Genomic DNA, 19,185 nt, shown 5'->3' with positions numbered 1-19,185 from the left:
TTACATCGGTTAGACAGTCCACAAATTAGCCCGCTTGTGCCTCAGATGTTCATGCAGCTGCCATCTTGAACTGGAGTGGATGACATCATCACACACCACACCATTTGGGCCTCCCTATGTGTCCCTATAGTTATAGCCAATTTGGTTCAAATCGGTTAAGCGGTTCACAAGTTAGCCCAATTATGCCTCCAAAGTTTACACGTCCACCATCTTGGATCAGTGTGGATGACATCATTACAAGCTATGTCATTGAGGTACCCCTATGTGTCCCTACAACTGTACCCGATTTGGTTCATATTGGTCCGGGTGTTGCAAAGTTGATGTGGGGGACACATGGACACACACACAGAAAGCCGGGTGATCTCATAAGCCTACTGGAAAGTAAACTAAAAAATTAGTGGCTTAAGTTTTAGGAGCATAATATAGTATAATCTTTCATCAGAATTTACCCTATAAAAGTGGGACTAATTTTCAGTATATGATCTGACAGTTATTATCACATATGGTAGTTTCTGTTATCCAGATTTTCAGTTGAAGGAGTAAACATGCAATGGATTCTGTAAACCAAAAAAGGTCATGCTAGACTTACACTGACACTTATGAGTAAGTCACAGTATGGCAATGCCTTGCTATCTACTAACTGCTTAAAGGGCATTTCCTGGAAATACAAACTGAATTAACAACAGAAGCAACAGCAATTCATGAATAGATGAAATTAGGGCTGGACAGTAAGTAAATATGCACTCAATACTATATGAATTTACTTAGAAATAAGTCATCCAAAATTCAGGTGGACTAGCTGCTTACTAAGTGTGTTTGAGACTGTATACAGGAAACTCTCAGACTATTTGGTCCATCTAGCTCAGTATTGTCTACACTGACTGCAGCTCTGGTTTCAGGCAAAATTCTTTCCCAGCCCTACCTGGAAGTTTTTCACACAGGGCTTTTAAAGCCCTTTAACTCGCAACTCCTCTGGAATTATTGGGGAGCAGTTCACACAAAACCCGGGTTTTTCACCGCACATTAGAGTGTAGCCTGATTTATATCTGGGGTAAAAATAAATGTCCATCAGTTATATGGGACAGGTTTGAGTTCACAGTAAAGCCTCCCAGTAAAGGAGTAAAGCCTGCTGTGTGTAAAAGTCCCTGGAGATGCCAGGAATTGAACCTGAGACCTTCTACATGCAAATCAGATATTATGGCCACATCCCCCTAAGCTATGCCCCCACCCCCTTAAATCCATTATTTCAGCTAAGCTTGTTTGTGGTCCAATCTTCTAGTCTCTGAAAGTCTAGAAGTCTAGCGTGACTTACCTCTACTTTTTCATAATCTTTTCTCAAGGTCAATGATGAGTTTTTATTATGAAGTGAAGCTGTTACAGTGAGATCTACAGTACGAACCCTTGCCTAGAATAAAACAGAGATGATACTGTTTAAACTCAATTTGATGAGTTTAATTTGACGAGCTTCAAATTCCAAAGATTCATTAGAGCAGGAACAGGGAGAAAACACACACACACAGAGGCTATAATGAAAAAGTAGAAGCATATAGTAGCATCAGATTGAGTTTGCTGAAAAGGGGTTTGCCGACTGGGTGCAGGACCCTGACAACAAACCAGCCAAATGGAATGGTAGATTACAGACCCAGGCTGCCCCTTTGAGGAGAGAGCCCTGCTGAAGCTATTGGGCTTACTAGACTCTGAGACCAGATATCCTAATCAGGAAAACTTGCACAGCAGGAGGCAGGAGCAAAGAAACAGCTGATATTACTTTCTGTGTGCTGTTGCATTTTTAAAAATTGAGATGTTATGTACAGACAATGCATGATAATATGGAACCGCATTTCAATGATTCTAGCCAGATTTAGCTTGACTGTAAATATTGACATGCATTCTTGAGACAAATTAACAATGTGCATATATATCATTACTAATTATGTCTATAGCACTTTTTAGGGGAAGGGGAAAAGAGGGGCTTAACAGTACAGTGAGTGAGGCTATTCACACGATGGGGCGGTAGCCAAACACGGGCCACCACCAGCCTCCCTCCGCCACTGCCTGGGACCTTTTGCATGTAAAGCATGTGGTCTGCTGCTGACAACGACCCTTCTCTGGCCCTTTTATCAGGCATGCAAGTGGCTTACAGAAAGGGACAGAATGATTAGAATATACAGGAATGAAACAACCAAAGATAGGTTTGTTGAATGGAATTTAAGCGGGGGGGGGGGAATGGAATGCTATGGCAGCCTAACATTAGTCTGATGAAAATAAAAAGTATGGATCAGCCCCAAAGAAGCACGTTTAAGTCCCATTGATTGTAGTGGGAAAGAGTTAAGCAAGTACTTCACTTTTCAATTAAAATAAATTGGGCTGAAGTGTATTTCACTTTCAGTTCTGTTTGATGATAATCTTGTAACTGCCCAAAGACGCAAGTTTTGGGAGGTATAGAAATATTTTAATTAATTTTTTAAAATAAAATAATGTTGAAAAAGCATTTTTTTGGGGGGGGGGCCTTTATGACAGTACAGTTCACACCAATTTAGGGGACATTTATAATCCAACATTAAAAGCAACTTCAGAGTATTAAAAAATGACTAACAGGTTCTACCTATTGATAAACTCACAATCACAGTGTCCCCTTGATATGAAATAGAAGTAGGTGTTGCTGCTTCTCATGCCTATGTAAGTCACAGCGACTACATATAACAGTGCTTGATGAAAGAAAATGGTGTCTTGCCATAGTGCTGGGAGAATAACTTCCCCCTGCCACACCTTTATACCCTCCAAAGGTTTGATTACTTTGAAGGCTGGCTTTTGCTGTATTGACAGCTCACTAGTCTGTCTGGTTATTGGATCTGCTTTGAGCATGAGTCACCCCTGGCATGCTGTGGCATGCATGAGAAGAAAGGAGTACAGATTCAGAATTAAAACTTTTGTTGCTGCTCATTCATTTTAATGCTTGCTTTGTCAGGAAGGGAAGGGAGAAGGAGCTAGAAGATCAAATTTTATACCCTCCTTTCCCCCGTTATGAGCGATACCTAAATACAGCAAGAGATCTAAACACAAAGTCCTGCTAATAGATACATATTTCTATTCTGACTTTCCTTTATGATGGAACTCAAGGCATCATTCATGGATTTCTGTGTGGTCACTCATCTAGACTTAGACCTGCATAGCTTCAGCAGAATGGTTGCATTGTGTATCATATGCCTATTATATACATGTGCCCAATGGAATAGTGGCAAAATATTGTTTCAAACTCATGACTGTGGTTCATGAGTTCACATACTTGTATAAAGGTAGGTTTCCACAGTCGGAAGGAAATGTTCACTTGAGTTATATTGGATGGTGCCAGTATACAGTCAATAGATGCACAGTCATATGAATTACAGTCCTGTTTGAAAGATCATGGACACAAATTACGAATGAAAAATCTGTAAAACATGGCTATTCAGTGCAACATGTCTTCATATATTCCAAAAGCTTATTCTTTACCCTCACTGAAAACAATGGTTAATTGTCATAGAGTTATAAATTTTTTGTTCAGAAGTCATCATTTATCACTTAAGATTTCATCCATTCTCCAGTAGCCAAGTCATGCAAAGGCATGAGAGTTCACATATAAACATAACTGCCTTTATAGATGTTGGCGACAAAGCCCTATAAAAACAAATGACACCTAGGGGTGTGTAGAACCAGTTCTATTCAAACCTGGTTTCAATAGAACCGGCCCAGTTTGACCAGGTCAGACTTGAACCGAACTGGACCACCACAAAAAGGGGTACCAGTGCAAGTTTGAGACGAACTGGCCCCAGTTCTAATGGAACCAGTTTGGCAGACTGAGGGGGCATGCTTGTAAAGGGGAATCTGGTGAGGATTCCCCTTTACAAGCAAAGGGGGAGAACCCTGCTTGCCTTAAAAAAAGTCCTAATGGGGTGGTGAGAGGGCACATAATAGTGGATGGTGGTGGCAGCATGGCTCCTCTGAACTCTCCGGACTGGGCCTGGTGCTCCAGTGCAGTCCGATTCCAGGCTCTGCGCATGTGTGGAGGTGGGAACTGGGCCACACTGGAACCCTGGTCCAGGTCTGAGTTTGTGGAGAGTTGCACCGCTGCCATCTCCATGGTGCCGTCTCGTCACCCCATTAGGATTTTTTTTAAGGTAGGCAGGCTTCCCCCCCCCCTTGCTTGTAAAGTGGAATCCTCACTGGATTCCCCTTTACAAGCAAGTTCCCTCGAGCCAAATCAAACTGGTTCCAAACCAGTTCAACCCTTGGACCAAACCAGGAGACAGTTTGACTCGAACCAGCTTGCAGTCCAATGGTCTGGTTTGAGTTCAGCTCGAACCAAATTGCCCGAATCGGTTCCGTGCACATCCCTAATGACACCTACAGTTTGATGGACTTATGTGGCATAGAAAAAAACCTAAATCAGCATACATCCTTGCGAGCAAAAAAACAAATATGTATTTCTTCAGTATATCTTTCTGTTCGTTACAGTGGGAAGATGGTGGAAAAACCAATAATCAGGTTAGTGCAAAAGGTTAAAGGTTTGTGAGAGTTGAAAATAGTCCTTCATCCAAATATTTTGGGTCTGTTACATCTAAGCAAGACATCCCAATCATTGTGTTAATGGAACTACTCTAGTTATATGTACTTATTCTGCATCATTTAACATAGTGCACAAAACTTCAAATAAGGGCTAAGGGTGGGGGGAATGTAAAAATACATTAGGAGGAAATGTTTAAGGGTTGTTAAAATAATCAAAACCCAAACTGCAAGACATGTTTTTTGACAGAGTTTCTTTAGTAAGGAACAGTAAATTTGAGCAATGCTAAGCAAATGGAAGTTCTACAGACTTACTATAACTGGAACCTTTAAATGTCCTCTCTTTTTTTGTATATTATATGGAGTGCCAGCATCAATCCTTAGTGGGTCTGTGGGATGGCTGGCATGGCAGTTTGCATTCTATTGGAGAAAAACAGCAACCCAGAAATCATACTGACAGTCCAAAATAAGTTTAATATGACATTTGAACTAATTTGATTCAATCAGTAATATTCTGTTATATTTCCAAAATTGATCTATTTCTGTTGGAAAACAGCATTTAGGCAAAGGTTTAGAAAATTATGAATTAAAGGCAAAATAATTCTAATGAAAAGACCTATATAGCTAAGTGCTAAAGTATGCTATCAAAATACCAAAATAAATAGAGGAAATATTGTTTTAATCACTGGGAAAAGGGCCAGGATCAAAAGCACAAAGCAACTATTGCTCAAATAGAAGCCTTCAATGCTTCACTGTGAACCACTTTTGAAACTGAGGGGAATTCTCAAAAGCAACCTGTGATATGTCATATCTTATATGTCATAAGAGCTCTGAAATAGCTCTTTTGATTCTGGCCAAAGTCAGACAAACTATTGACATGTAAGTATGATGAAATGAGAGATTTGTTTCCAAGATCTGGAAATGGCATTACAGATTAAGTAGTCTAAACTTCTGAGACAACACAGATCATTCTATCCCTAAAACCTTCTTGACACTTCTCCAGTCTTTCTTTCTTTATCTATCTATCTATCAAATTTCTAGACTGCCCAAAACTTACGTCTCTGGGTGGTTCACAATGAAAACACAATCAAAACAAAATTTAAACATTAAAAGCGATTTAAAACTTAAAACAAGTTAAAAGTATTACAATTATGAATCTAATTAAAAGCCTGAGTGAACAAATGTGTCTTAACTGACTTTTTAAAAGTTTCAGAAATATTTCTAGTTCAAAATGTTCCAGAAAACCCATTAACACCGCACAAGCATTTTACATCTGCATTGTAAGAAGCCTGCTCCTGCTTAGAACAGTATGAGCAAGTATTAATAGTTATTGTGCAGTATTTACAAAAGAAATGTGAACGTTGATCATTTCTTACAAGTTTGATTTATGCTATAACTTCAAACAAGCCTTGGTTATCAACTGCATGTTACATACTGCAAACTTTACCTTGTAAGTCTAAAAAAAAAAAAAAGACAAGACAAGACAAGACAAAAAAACAAAAACAAAACAAAACAAAAACCAGGAGCGGAAATAGCTGGGGTTCATATTATGAAACCCGTACTCTAATCATCAAACTTCAACTTCAGGTGGAAGGGAAATGTTATTTTAATAAGTCAAACTTACCTCTGAAGATGATATTCTGGTTAGATAGAGAACAGGGTCTTTGGCTGAAGTCAAGTTAGGGAATAAAATTTGCAATGTAAGTTGTGGCACTGGAAAAAGTTCATGTTTTTCAATCTAGGAACAACAAAAATGAATATATTTACTTTTTTTGGCTAGCAATAGCAATAGCACTTACATTTATATACCGCTCTACAGCTGGAAGCTCTCTAAGCGGTTTACAATGATTTAGCATATTGCCCCCCAACATTCTGGGTACTCAATATCTTGGCTAATCAATATCTTGTTCAAAAAGTGTCTAGCATGAAACCTTAGAGAGCTGCTGCCAATCTAAATTAGCAATGCCAGTTATTAAGGGTGGCTTTATACATACATATACTTTCAATCGCATTTGAAAGCCAAATGGCTTCACCCCCACCCCCATCCGCCCACCCCCACCAGCCGCCCCAGAATAGCCAGGTCTGACGGCATCCTGCTTCAGGCCTCTGCACACACACAGGGTCCATTTTAGTGGCCTCTGCGCATGCATGGCAGTCACTAAAATGGCCCCCACATGTGCGCAGAGGCCTGAACCGGGCCACTGTCGGCCCTGGCTACTCTGGGTGAGGCCGGGAGAGGTGACGGCAGTGGCTTCCCCCTCACCCCCGCTGGCCTCCCCCGGAATAGCCAAGGCTGACAGTGGCCAGGATCGGGCCTCTGCACACATGCAGGGTGGAGGGATGCTGCTGCCTGCCCCGCGGCTGCTGCAGCCATGGCTTGCACTTGTAAGTACTAAATTACTCCCCTCCTGCCCTCTCTAGGTGTAGGAAAGCCCCCCTGCTGCTTTACCAATAGAGGAATTCCAGTAGAGGGATTCCCCTTTGCCAGTAGAGTTCTGAGCTGGTTTGAACCGGTTCAGTAGTCGAACCGGACCAGGGCCAGATTCGGACTGAACTGGCCTGACTGGTTTTGTGCACATCCTTACTCTCAGTAATAGTTGAAAATCGACCCAGAAAATTTCAAACAGAATTCTACTCATGCAGCTAGGTTTTTCTGCCTCCTTCTGTCTAATGCATCATCTGCATTTCACACTTGGGGGCTAGGGATGGTGTGGAATAGGGCAGGGGAGCCTGCATTGGAGGGGAATTTGCAGAAAGGTGAGGAGGAGGAAGGGTCCTGGCATCTCCAGGGTGTTTTTCACACAGGGCTTTTAGCTCGGATCTCCTCCAGAATGGAGGGTGTGCATTCACATATTGGCCAAATTTACCACACAAAGTCCCTGCGAGTCATCAGGGAGCATGTCACGCATGATTTGGGCTTTTCATTGCATGTTAGAGTGTAGCCCGATTTATATCCAGCGTAAAAAAAAATCCACATTTTGCATCCGTTGTGGGGGCAATTTAGAACTCGCAGTAAAGCCTTGCAGTAAACTTGTGGTAAAGGCTACTGTGTGGAAAATATCCAGGTAGGGCTAGTAAGACTCCTGCCTGAAATGTTGGACTGAATTAGTGCATAACTGACACATAGGTTATATTTATTTTATGTATTTATTATTAAATGTTTATATCGCCCTTCCAAAAGGCTCTGGGTGGTTTACATTAAAACACCACCATTAAAATCAATTGACAATTAAAACAGAAATGATAAAACAGCATAAAACAACAATTAAATAGCCAGAACAAATTAAAAACAAGTCTTAAAAAGCTGAGAAAGCTTGGTTGAAGAAATGTGTTTTCAGAAGTTTTTAAAAAATTGCCAGAGATGGGGAAGCTCGTATCTTAGTAGGGAGCGCATTCCACAATCTCGGGCAGTTATATGCTGCTGTTAGATAAAAAGAAATCAGAGAATCATGTGCGCTTTTTTCTTACCAAATAGTATATATTAATTTCATCCCCGAGTTTATCCGTGGAGTTAACACTTGTAGGAACTGTATCATTTGCAGCAATAACAATGTAAGGTGGATCAGCCTCCCTGAAAAATAAAATAAAATAAAATAAAAATAATGTAACTATTAAGTTTCCAAAGCTCAGTAACATACAACCTTGTAAAGCAGATAAGTGCTGTTATAACCACACAGCTGAAGATGTGTTGATGTTGTTATAACCCACACTGTAGATTGTTGTGCTGATATTGAGAAACAAATATTAATGAAACAAAGCCAGATTAAAATCGTATGCCTTAACGACCAGTAACAATAATCTTTAATTAATTAATTTATTTATTTAGCAAGCATTTCTTTTATATCGCCTGGGCTCAGTACTCTTCATATTTTTATCAAGTACTTAGATGAAGGGGTGGAGGAAATACTAATTAAATCTGTATATGATGCAGAAGTGGGAGGAAAGATAACACCTCAAAAGACAGATATAAAATGCAAAATAACTTTGATAGAATGGAATCCTGAGTTGACACTTACAAAATGAAATTCAACAGAGACCATGGCAAAATTCTCCACTTAGGGGCAAGAAGTCAAATGAAGAGGTATAGGATGGGGTATACCTGAAGTAGCATATGTGAAAAGGATCTCAGGATTTCAGTCCATCACAAGCTGGACATGAATCAGTAGTGTAACACAGCTGAAAAAAGGCAAATGCAATTATAGGCTGCATTAACGGAGCCATAGTTGTGATAAATAATGTTTCCACTTTCTTTTACGCTAATCAAACCTCATCTGGAGTATTCTGTCCGATTCTGGGCACAACACTTTAAGATGTAGAATTTGAAAAAGTTGTTAGTCTAGAAAAGAAGACATAGGAACATAGGAAGCTGCCTTATACTGAGTCAGACAATTGGTCTATCTAGCTCAGTATTGTCTACACAGACTGGCAGCAGCTTCTCCAAGGTTGCAGGCAGGAGTCTCTCTCAGCCCTATCTTGGAGACTTCTCTCATTCAGTGGTAGCCATGCTCTTGACTAGTAAATGTCTGATAAATATGAAACAGATATACATATATATATATATAGAGAGAGAGAGAGAGAGAGAAAATAAAGAAGCACAAGTACCTTTTAAATATTAATCCACTTTCATATTGTACTGGTATTACAATACTTGCTCTATTGTCTGAAAGAGTTTCATCAAGTTCCTCACTGTCGCTGAAAACAAGAATGATACAGGTCAGATTATGAAATCAGTAATACGTAGGTTAGGTTTTGCTAGGCTGAAATGTTTGCTGTTGTGGGCTTAAAAGCTTACTTGTCAATTATTATACATCATGAGAATTTTGGGTAGAAAACGACCTATCTTTGTCCAGCATATATAGGTATATCAGAATAAACACCAAAACCAGGTCTGGAGATAAATGGCGGTAGACCTGGAATAGTTATGCTACCAGAGAGGTGTTGGGTTCTGCTATGGACATTAAGGTTATTCACATGACCGGAGGTGGAGTGGGTGGGCAGGTAAGTGGGAAGACTGAGCTGAATGTACTTTCCGCCCCAGGCGAACCCCGCCCCGCCGATGAGTGCGGTACATTGGGGGATTCCCCCATCAGACGGAGGCTCTAGGCACACACAAACAGCCCAAGCAAAAAAGCAAGCAAGGTATTGCAAGGTAATCCCCTGCTAACGGAACAAAAAGGCATATTTTATAGTGGTGAATTTCCTTATGTATCAGGGGGAGAGCAACTGACCCTATCCAACCCCAGCACAGCATTCCTCCAGTGGCTGTTGCTGGTGTTTATCTTATGTTTCTTTTTTTAGACTGTGAGCCCTTTTATTTATTTATTTTTCTAGCTATGTAAAAAGTTTTGGGAACTTTTGTCGGTATATAAATATTTGTTGTATTCATATTTGTATTGCCAGCAGCTGGCGCAAACACACAATCCCGGCCACTGGGCTAAGGGCGTGCTCACACCCTTAACTCTGGTTCAAGGCTGGGTCACAAAGGCAGACCAGGTGCCATGGCAGCACCAGGATCCACCTCGATCCTGGTGCTTCACACAAGCAGCCAAAGAGCCCTTTCTCACAATCTGTGAGAAGGGTTTGGCGGGCAGACAGGGAGGAAGGTCTCGTCACTTTACCATCCCTGCAGATGATCCATGGAGACACCAGATGATCCTCCATGACCTCCAGCAGCGTGGAGGGTTGGAGGCTGGAATGCGTTATTCCAACTCTGGAACTCCCACCATACACCCCGCGAGTGCGCAGTGCATTGTGGGTATCTCCTGCCACCAACTGGGAGCCCCGCAGTCTGCAAGCGGCCGGGGCTGGAAGACGATTTTTTAAAAAAACACCAGGGCTAAGAGAGTTCTTGCTCCCTTAAACATGTTTAAGCTGCAGGCTTTGCAGGTGGGTTTGCCGTGGTGGCGGCACCTGCAGCCGCTTGCCTCCTGCTGCTTCTCACGAGCAGCCAAGAGTGGGCTTGGCTGCCTTAACCCACTCTGGTCTGCTTGTGAGAACAGCCTCTACCTCAGGCTTGGGGGTGGAGTCACTGTTTGTTTGTCTGCTCCTTACCTGCTACCTTGATTTCAAACTGAGAGGTTCTCCCTCTCTCGGCATAAGAGACTGTTAGTCTGTTTATTGTTTTGTTAGCCTATGTTGAAAGGTAAAAGGTAAAGTGTGCCGTCAAGTTGATTTCCATTCTTGGCGCCCACAGAGCCCTGTGGTTTTCTTTGATAGAATATAGGATTTATTTATTTATTTATTTATTTATTTGAAGCATTTAATATACCCCCCACTCCAAAGACTCTGGGCGGTGTACAATGACATGTAAACAAAGTAACATTAAAAATTACAATCAAAAATTACATTAAAATTTGCAAACTAGAATAGATGATGGAAAGGAAATAAAGTAAACTAAAGGGCAAAGGCCCGGTGGAAAAGAAAGGTCTTCAGTAAGGATTGAAAGACTGGTAAAGAGGGGGCTAGACGAATCTGAAGGGGAAGAGAATTCCAAAGAAGTGGGGCAGCAACCAAAAAAGCCCTTTCGCGGGTCCTAGAAGTCCGAACCTCTCGAAAATCAGGGACCGACAGAAGGGCCATCTGAAATGATCTAACAGGATGGGATGTAACTGGATAGGAGAGGCAATTCTGTAGGTAAACAGGCGCCAAGCCCAGCAAGGCTTTAAAGGTAAAAACCAGGACTTTAAATTGAATTCGGAAGTGAATGGGTAACCAGTGCAGCAACTGCAGGAGAGGTGTTACCCTATCATATCTTTTGGCACCCATAAGTAGGGGAGCAGCTGCATTTACCATTGCCTCCTCCCATGCAGTATGAGATGATGCCTTTCAGCATCTTCCTGTATCACTGGTGCCCGATATAGCACCAGCGGGGATTCGAACCAGCAACCTTCTGCTTGTTTGTCATGTATTTTCCGGCTGCGCCACTTAAGGTGACTAGCCTATGTTTAGTTGGGAATAAATATCAAACTCTTGTTTCTCAGTTAAATTTGGCTACTTGTTCAATTACTTATAGAGAATAAGTAATTTATCTGCAACAAGAAGGTACTTTAAAAACATCTGCATAATTTCTACTAATGGCCAACGTAATATATAAATGTACTTCCAATATGGAGAACTAAATCTACTGGTCTTTTATTTGAACCTCAAATCTCAGCTTGATAGTGACTTCAAGGTGTGCTAAAGTTATCTACAGATTTTGTGGATCCTTTTCAACCAACAGTTATGAAATCCAATTGATTTTTGCCTCAAAGACCATTCTAGCCACACAACCTTTAGTATGGTCAATGAATAAAGTCCATTCTAAATAAATGCCTTCTGCTGTAATCCACTTCATTTGCTATCTTCCATGTAATCAGCGGTAACATTTCTAAATAGAACCTATCAGAGATATTGAGCACATATTTCTGAGATCAAACAATTACAATTATCTCATTTACTGATACATGCAACAAAACTGGAACGAGAGAAACATACATGGGCACAGCATCCATTGGACAAGGGGGAACAAATGGCCCCTGGCCTGGAGGGTGAGGGGGGACATAAGGGGCCCACAAGGCTTCTTCTGGGTGCTGCTGGGGAACATGGTGCTTTCCCTGGCACTTTCCCCACCCTTCCTCCCAGCTTTCCCTCATGCTTTCTCCTCCCAGCCCCTCACTGCTGCTCCATCTCCAGGCCTGCCCACCATGCAGGAGCCACCGGAGGAGGGCTGCCCAGCCCTGATCCACCATCATCCCCAGACAGAAGATGGAGTCCCCAGCATCCCTGCACCTGGCCCCCATCCACGCCATTGAGCTGTCACTGCTGTGGCCACTTTCCCCCAAAACTCACCAAATGGAGGAGAAGACTTGAGTAGGGGAATTTGCCCTGCCCCCTTGCATCTAATGTCAGATGCAGGGGGCGTGGCTTGGGGCTCATGCATGCGCTTTGCACATGCGCTTTGCACATGTGATGGGTGGTTGCCCCCTGGCTAAACTTTGTCCCCCAGCTGCCGGAAACCTTACTATGCCCCTGGAAACGTAAATACACATACAGATTGAATGGAACTCACCTTGTTACAGAAGTGTCAATAGTTATATTTTCCAGAAGATAAGACATATTGAATTGGAATATTATATTGTAGGAAATCTAAAAGAAAAGATTACTTTAAAATACATACAAATAACAGATTATTTAAAAGTGAATTGAAATACAATGTTCAGATTGTAAATAATGCTAACAGAATGCAGTTCATAATCCCCCCCACCCCGCCATTAGCAATGTAAGTGTTTGATGTACAGACACATTGGGCACCACAATAGGGAAGTGACAAGGCTAGAGGAAGTCCTTCCAGACTGGAAAAATCTTGTTTTTAATTTCACCGCCCACAACAATAAAAATCCAAAGCAATTTTGCACAAACCAGTGGGAACAAAAGGCTGCATACTCTTGAGTTGTCCTCTTGCTGTTAGCAAACATTAGCAGCAGAGAAAAGCATCTAGAGTAGGGGCAAATCTACCACTGAGAGACGGTGTTCAGTGAAAAAATCTAGTGAAAAATCTAGTGCAGGCTGCCTTCCACATTGCCACACTAGTGATCTTCACACAAGTTGTCACACATCAGAATTTGATGTCAGGCTGAAGGGATGCAAGGATGTGTGTGTTATTTGTAGCTTCAGCCTGGTTCATCCAAAAGGAAGTCTGAGTGGAGAATATGACAATTTTAATATTTCAGACATTATCTCAATTTTAATATCACAGACAATATCTCAATTTTAATTCACAGACATTTACTAAAACCAGACAATAATATAATACAAATGCAATTAAATACATTTTTTAAAAAATATACCAAATAGGAATTCCTATAGGAAAAGGAAACAAGCAGTCTGACGACAGAAATATCTTCCGCTCTTTCTATATTGAAAAATGAATTGCCAGACTGTTTGCCATATGTTTGGGAAATTGTTTTAAAACACATTATGCATTTTATTTATGTTTAACTGTACAAATATTTTATTATTATTGTTTGGTTTAATATGTTTCTGTGAATTTATGAGACACTAAAAGAAAAGTAGTCCTTGACCAAAAAGTCGATATGAACAATAGGGGGTCTGCATATAGAATATGACAAATATTTTATTATGTTTCACTCTTCCTATTGACGTTTCAACAAATTTTAGTATGTTGGAGCATTGTTTCACCATGCAGCTTACAGTGTTTTCCCTCAGTGGGAATACATTCATGATGTTCCTAGATATTTTTTTAAAATAAGCATTCCTCAGAATTACCCATACTGTAGTACTTTTTGCTTTGACTATCGGCAGACATCCAGATGATCAAAGCGCTGATTCAGTGATGGTGTGCTGGTGCTATTGGGCGAGGTGATTTTCATTGATCTCTCCTTTCCTCTGAAGTTGACTGTGATTCCCAGAAATATGTGCCTGGGGTCACACAACCCCTAACACCAGCACAGTGTTAACTGTACCAGAATCTCATTAGCCTAGATGTTGGCCACTGTACTTTTCGGCAGCAATTTGTGGTGGAATAATGTGTCAGGGCCTTTCTAGATGATAAAACACCCAAATTTCATTGTGTGTGTGTGTGTGTAGTACTTGTAGGGGCAGCCTTTTCATGAGGCAGTGAGGCAGTTGTCTCAGGCGCCTGATGAATGGGGAACCAGCCTTGCAGCAAAATGCCACCCCATTCCTGACCTCAGACCAGCTCTGTAGGACTAATCTCACCCTTGCAAATATTTTAAGAAGCAATTGTAAGGAATATATATAGCCTTTCTCCCAGGCTTCTCACGAGAGAGAATTAGTGGCTGAGTCACCCCTCCCCTTTCAGAGCAGCCTGGGCTTAGTTTTCTCTTTAAAAGAAAACTTTTTATTTCAGAAACTTCAGCAGATTTAATGCTGCCACCAGACATTCTTTTAATCAGGAATAGGGGCTTCTGGTAGGGATGTGTGAATCGGCTCAGCGTTGAGCCAGTTTGACGTTGAACCAGTTCGGTTCAATGGTTTGGAGTCGAACCGAACCATCCAGTTCGTTCCGATCCCGGACAGGACACCGCCCGAGTGTTTGGGGGTTCACGGGGTTTTTTTAACTGATAATTTTTTTTAAAGGCACTTACCCCCTCCCGGGGAGTTGTTGGAGGTGGGGGGGGCACGGAAGTTCCCCCTCCCCACCAGCCTCAATGCAGCCCAAATCGGCCCATTCCCCCTCAGCGTGGCAGCCATTTTGGAGGTTGCTGCACCTGCACAATTGGCCTCTGAGGGCATACCAGGCCTCTCAGAGGCTAATTGCGCAGGTGTGGTGGCCTCCAAAATGGTCGCTGCGCTGAGGAGGAAGGCCTGGATGGGCCGAAGAGCCGGCTGAATGAGCCGGTTTGGGCTGCATTGAGGCCGGTGGGTGGGGGGAGGGGAAACCTTCATGGACTCCCCCACCACCTCCAACTACTCCCCCAGAGGGGGGTAAGTGCCTTGAAAATATGTTTTATTGGTTAACAAAAAAAAACTCGTGAACCTCCTCCCGGACAGAACCAAACCGGGGGCGTTTGAGGGGGTGCTGGACCGAACTGGCCTGGTCTGGTCTGAGTCCGGTCTGGACTCGAACCGAACCAGGGCAGCCAGTTCCGTGCACATCCCTACCTCCTGGCTGTGGTGCCACAGCCAGACTCCTCTCCTTGCCTTGTTACTGGACAAATATAAAAACCTTCCATGTGAATGCCTACACGAGGTAAGAAATCATGGTAGCTGGCTAGCAGTCCTTTGGAAATGGTTTTGCACTAGAGGTATACCCCCACCACACTCCCAGAGTTAATCAAACACTCTGTGAGGATTTAGGAAACAAAATGAGGCGGGGGGGGGCAGGGACAATTTATTAAAAAGTTATAAAAATAAGTTATATTTAGGTTTCAGCATTTTGGTTGCATTTAGGAATACTTAAAATGGTTACAAGGAAGTTTTGCAACACCCAGGATGGTTTGGAGCTTTGGATATTGTTTCTTAATTTCATTACATTACAGAAATAATACTAGTACAGAATCTGGGATAGCAAAGCAACGCACTCAAAGGAAAATAACTTCTAATGCGAGTTCTTGCTAAACACTTTCTCCTAAGCTAGACTTCCGAAAACCACTAACCTTGGCTTCCCTTTCCTTGGGCTTAACAAAAACCCTGGCAAGCCCAAGCCTCTGCAATCCTGTCCCCCAAGAGTTGTAGACTCACCATGAGGTGATTCAGTCAAATACCATTGTTCATTCTCACCTCGGTCACCTCAGTAATACCTTCTTCATCCCAGAAGCCACCTGGAGACCCCTAGGACCCACCCAACCAGCCATTCAATTGGTTTGTGACTTAAGGTCTCCAGTTTGTCAATCAGGGTCACCTGCTTTCTCTGGTTGACTGCCCACTACAGTAATTTTCTCACATTCCTTGCAAAGTTTGTAAGAAACATGAGAGAACAGGAGGCTGCTGGCAACTTTCCTCCTCTCCACCCTCCATGCTACCTTCAAAGCTTGCAAGGGTTGATTTTAAATGGGGCTAGGCCACACCAGGGGCACGGGGAAAGGCAGCATTTGGCATTTTGCCTCAGGCTCCACAGTACTTTGGGCTGCTTCTGAGTATTTGCACGAAACTGTAACCTAATTGAGTGCCAAAAATGTGAGGTTCTGTCCATAAACAATGAGGGGCATTGTTTCTACAGGGAACAATTTTCATCTGTCCAACTCCTCTCTCCCTCTTTCTCTTCCACACACCCCACCAACCTCTCTGTGTCTCAGTGAACTGGTTCAGACAATACTTCATCTGCTGCCCCCACATAAGGACATGCATGGACAATGAGTGCACATATCCTTCTTCTCCAATGTGGCAGGGTCTGGTGGTGTGTAACCATTCTTCTACACTATATAACATGTAGAAGATATATTATATTACATTATATGTAGAATATTTATTACATTAATACATAATCTATAATAAAGCTGCTTGGGCCACACTCACTCACTCACTCACATGAAACTCCCAGACCAAACCACAAAAGATAGAAATATGTCGTTCTCACAGATGATTCCAGATCTTGCCCAGATCACCAAAAAATCCAACCCCCCAGAAAAATTCATTACTTTCTCATTGAAAAGTATAAGGGATGAGACCACACAGAGCTAGAAAAAAACTAGAGTCTCAGTGAGATAAGAAATTAGGATACATGTAAATTCCAAGCTCTCACTGACTCACTCATGGATGGCTATGAAACTCCCAGACCAAACCATGAAATATAGAAACATGCCATTTTCACAGGTAGGTTCCATAGGTTCCAGACCTCATCCAGACTATGAAAAAAAATCCTTTAATGCCCCAGAAAAAGAGAAGGGAAACTGCCAACTGCAAGCCGGTTTACTAGTATAATATACTATGATATATTACTATTTCTTGAACATGTCAAGGGACAATTCAGATGAACTGTCCACCCATGCAATTAGGAAAAGCTCCCCCTGTGCACTGGGAAGCAGGAAGAATGTGCATGCTGACAGCACACACATCCTGAGCTGTTGAGCTAGGCAGACAAATTATTGAATGAACTGGCCCCTCTCTTGGGCTGGATGAATACACATTCTAACATGGCATATGTTAGACACAACCGGGGTGTCTTACACTACATATTTTATATTGGTTTTATCTCAGTTTAGCTGCCATGGTTCCCACCAAAGGAAGAGAGCTATTCTTGTGGTAGCAAGCATGACTTGTCCCCTTAGCTAAGCAGGGTCGACCCTGGTTGCATATGAATGGGAGACTAGAAGTGTGAGCACTGTAAGATATCCCCCTTAGGGGATGGAGCCGCTGCTCTGGGAAGAGCATCTAGGTTCCAAGTTCCTTCCCTGGCATCTCCAAGATAGGGCTGAGAGAGATTCCTGCCTGCAACCTTGGAGAAGCTTCTGCCAGTCTGGGTAGACAATACTGAGTGAGATGGACCTATGGTCTAACTCAGTATATGGCAGCTTCCTATGTGGTGAGAGTGCTGAGAATTCTAACTCATAAAACAATAGTCCCTCAGAACTCAGGGGGGCAGGGGATGGATTGCAATCAGACATGTCATGTCCTGAGAGCTTTCTAGTAAAAGAAACAGCTTCTTTTAGAATATGACCATAGAAGAAGCATTGTTGTGTTGTGTTTTGCTATGGTCTGAAGAAACAAAACGTGCTTTATTTGCTACTAACTGGAGATAATGTGTGTGTTTGTATGTTTGAGAGAGTGGATGAATGCAAGTGAATGACAGAGAATTACTCCAGTGCAGTATAGTGCTGTCTTCCAGTTAAGGCATTAAATATTTCATCTGGAAACATCTGTTCAAATGTATAAATATTCTCTTTCAGTTTTAAGTAGCTGCACGCAGACATTTGCTTTAAATTAGCAAAGGATAATAGGGGCTACTAAAAGGTATCTCATGAACAATGGAGAAGGAAGCTACAACTATTTAAGCATGTTACTTTTATGTCTCTGGATAAATTTCTCATGCACACAGAAAGGAGAAGTTGTGGGAAAGTTTGCTGTTGGCCAACTTATTGTCAAAAGAACTGGGCCAGGTCACAGAATGATGATATGGGAATAAGGTGAAATTCCACACAAGTTAATTAATTTCCTAAATTCTGAAAAGCCTCAGATAGCGTGGAATTTCACTTTAAAAACAGAGCAGAGAGCTGTATGGTTAATGTAAAGACCCAGAACAATACTTGCATTTATGAGGTCACAGGAGCTCAGCATGGAGAGGTTATCTGCCTCGGGGCTTTTTCAGATTATCAGCGTGAAGACAGACATAACATTTTAACAATGGTCACAGTGGGTCCTTCTCCGTGATCCTGGCTTCCCACTGCCCTTAAAATGTTATGTCTGTCTTCAGCTTTAGTTTATAGCACAATATGTGGAATGGTTCTTATTTTGATTGTGGGATCCAGATATCCCCCCTCAAAGAAGCACGTTTATTCCAGGGCATCAAATTTCCCCAGCATTCAGGCTCCAAGTTATTGTTGATGTAAGCAGAGTCTGTGTATTTTGCAAAGCATGTGATGAATCCTTTGGCACAATCATGAAAATATCAGCTTTCATTTTTGTATGCCTTTGGGCTCATCCTCATATCCATGAGGGCTTTCTGAAGCCTTATGGCAGTAAGGAGAGGCTTGGGTTTCCAATAGTTGGGGGACAGAGTTTAAGTATTTTACATAGGGTAAATTGTGCAAAAGAAACTAAAAGATATACATTTTAATGTGCACAATCTATATAGGTTGCAGAATTTTGAGTGCAAAATTCAAGTTAAGTCCGTGGAGAATTTTGAATTTTTAAAATTTATTTTTTAAGTAAAGCATACCAACAGCTTTGTCTGTAATCTGCTTGGCTAATACACTCTTATTTTTTTCAGGGGAAGCAGAGCATGCAAGGAAAGTTTGTGAAGTGTGTATGTAAGCCAGCATGCATGTTTCCCACATACTATGTAACAAGAACTCCAGTTCCCAGAGGAAGCCCTGGATCAAGAGGTCTACCTCCTACTGCAGATAGAAGTGCTAGGAGGCAGCTGCTGCTGACATGAATCCAAGGCAGAGAGTACACAGCTCTCTGACTTCTGCAGCCAGGCCCCTTCTGACTTATTTACTTAACAATATATAAATATACTGACTA

At 41.9% G+C, this 19,185-nt stretch overlaps 1 protein-coding gene across 2 annotated transcripts in view; it reads right to left on the bottom strand.

Moving 5' to 3' along the window:
* ITGA1 (integrin subunit alpha 1) overlaps positions 1 to 19,185 on the bottom strand; it is a 134,014-nt gene that overhangs the window by 11,367 nt on the left and 103,462 nt on the right. For both annotated transcript variants that reach the window (XM_053297216.1, XM_053297217.1), the window contains exons 22-28: positions 12,590 to 12,666; positions 9,145 to 9,234; positions 8,011 to 8,113; positions 6,167 to 6,280; positions 4,858 to 4,962; positions 3,287 to 3,391; positions 1,313 to 1,405 (exon numbers count right to left, since the gene is read on the bottom strand). In XM_053297216.1, coding sequence (XP_053153191.1) covers positions 1,313 to 1,405; positions 3,287 to 3,391; positions 4,858 to 4,962; positions 6,167 to 6,280; positions 8,011 to 8,113; positions 9,145 to 9,234; positions 12,590 to 12,666 — 687 coding nt within the window. The remainder of the gene's footprint in view (positions 1 to 1,312; positions 1,406 to 3,286; positions 3,392 to 4,857; positions 4,963 to 6,166; positions 6,281 to 8,010; positions 8,114 to 9,144; positions 9,235 to 12,589; positions 12,667 to 19,185) is intronic.

The sequence above is a fragment of the Hemicordylus capensis genome, chromosome 2, assembly GCF_027244095.1.
Source record: "Hemicordylus capensis ecotype Gifberg chromosome 2, rHemCap1.1.pri, whole genome shotgun sequence".
NCBI classification, from domain to species: Eukaryota; Metazoa; Chordata; class Lepidosauria; order Squamata; family Cordylidae; genus Hemicordylus; species Hemicordylus capensis.
Note: the sequence above shows the minus strand (reverse complement) of the source record. Positions and strands in the feature narration are given on the sequence as shown.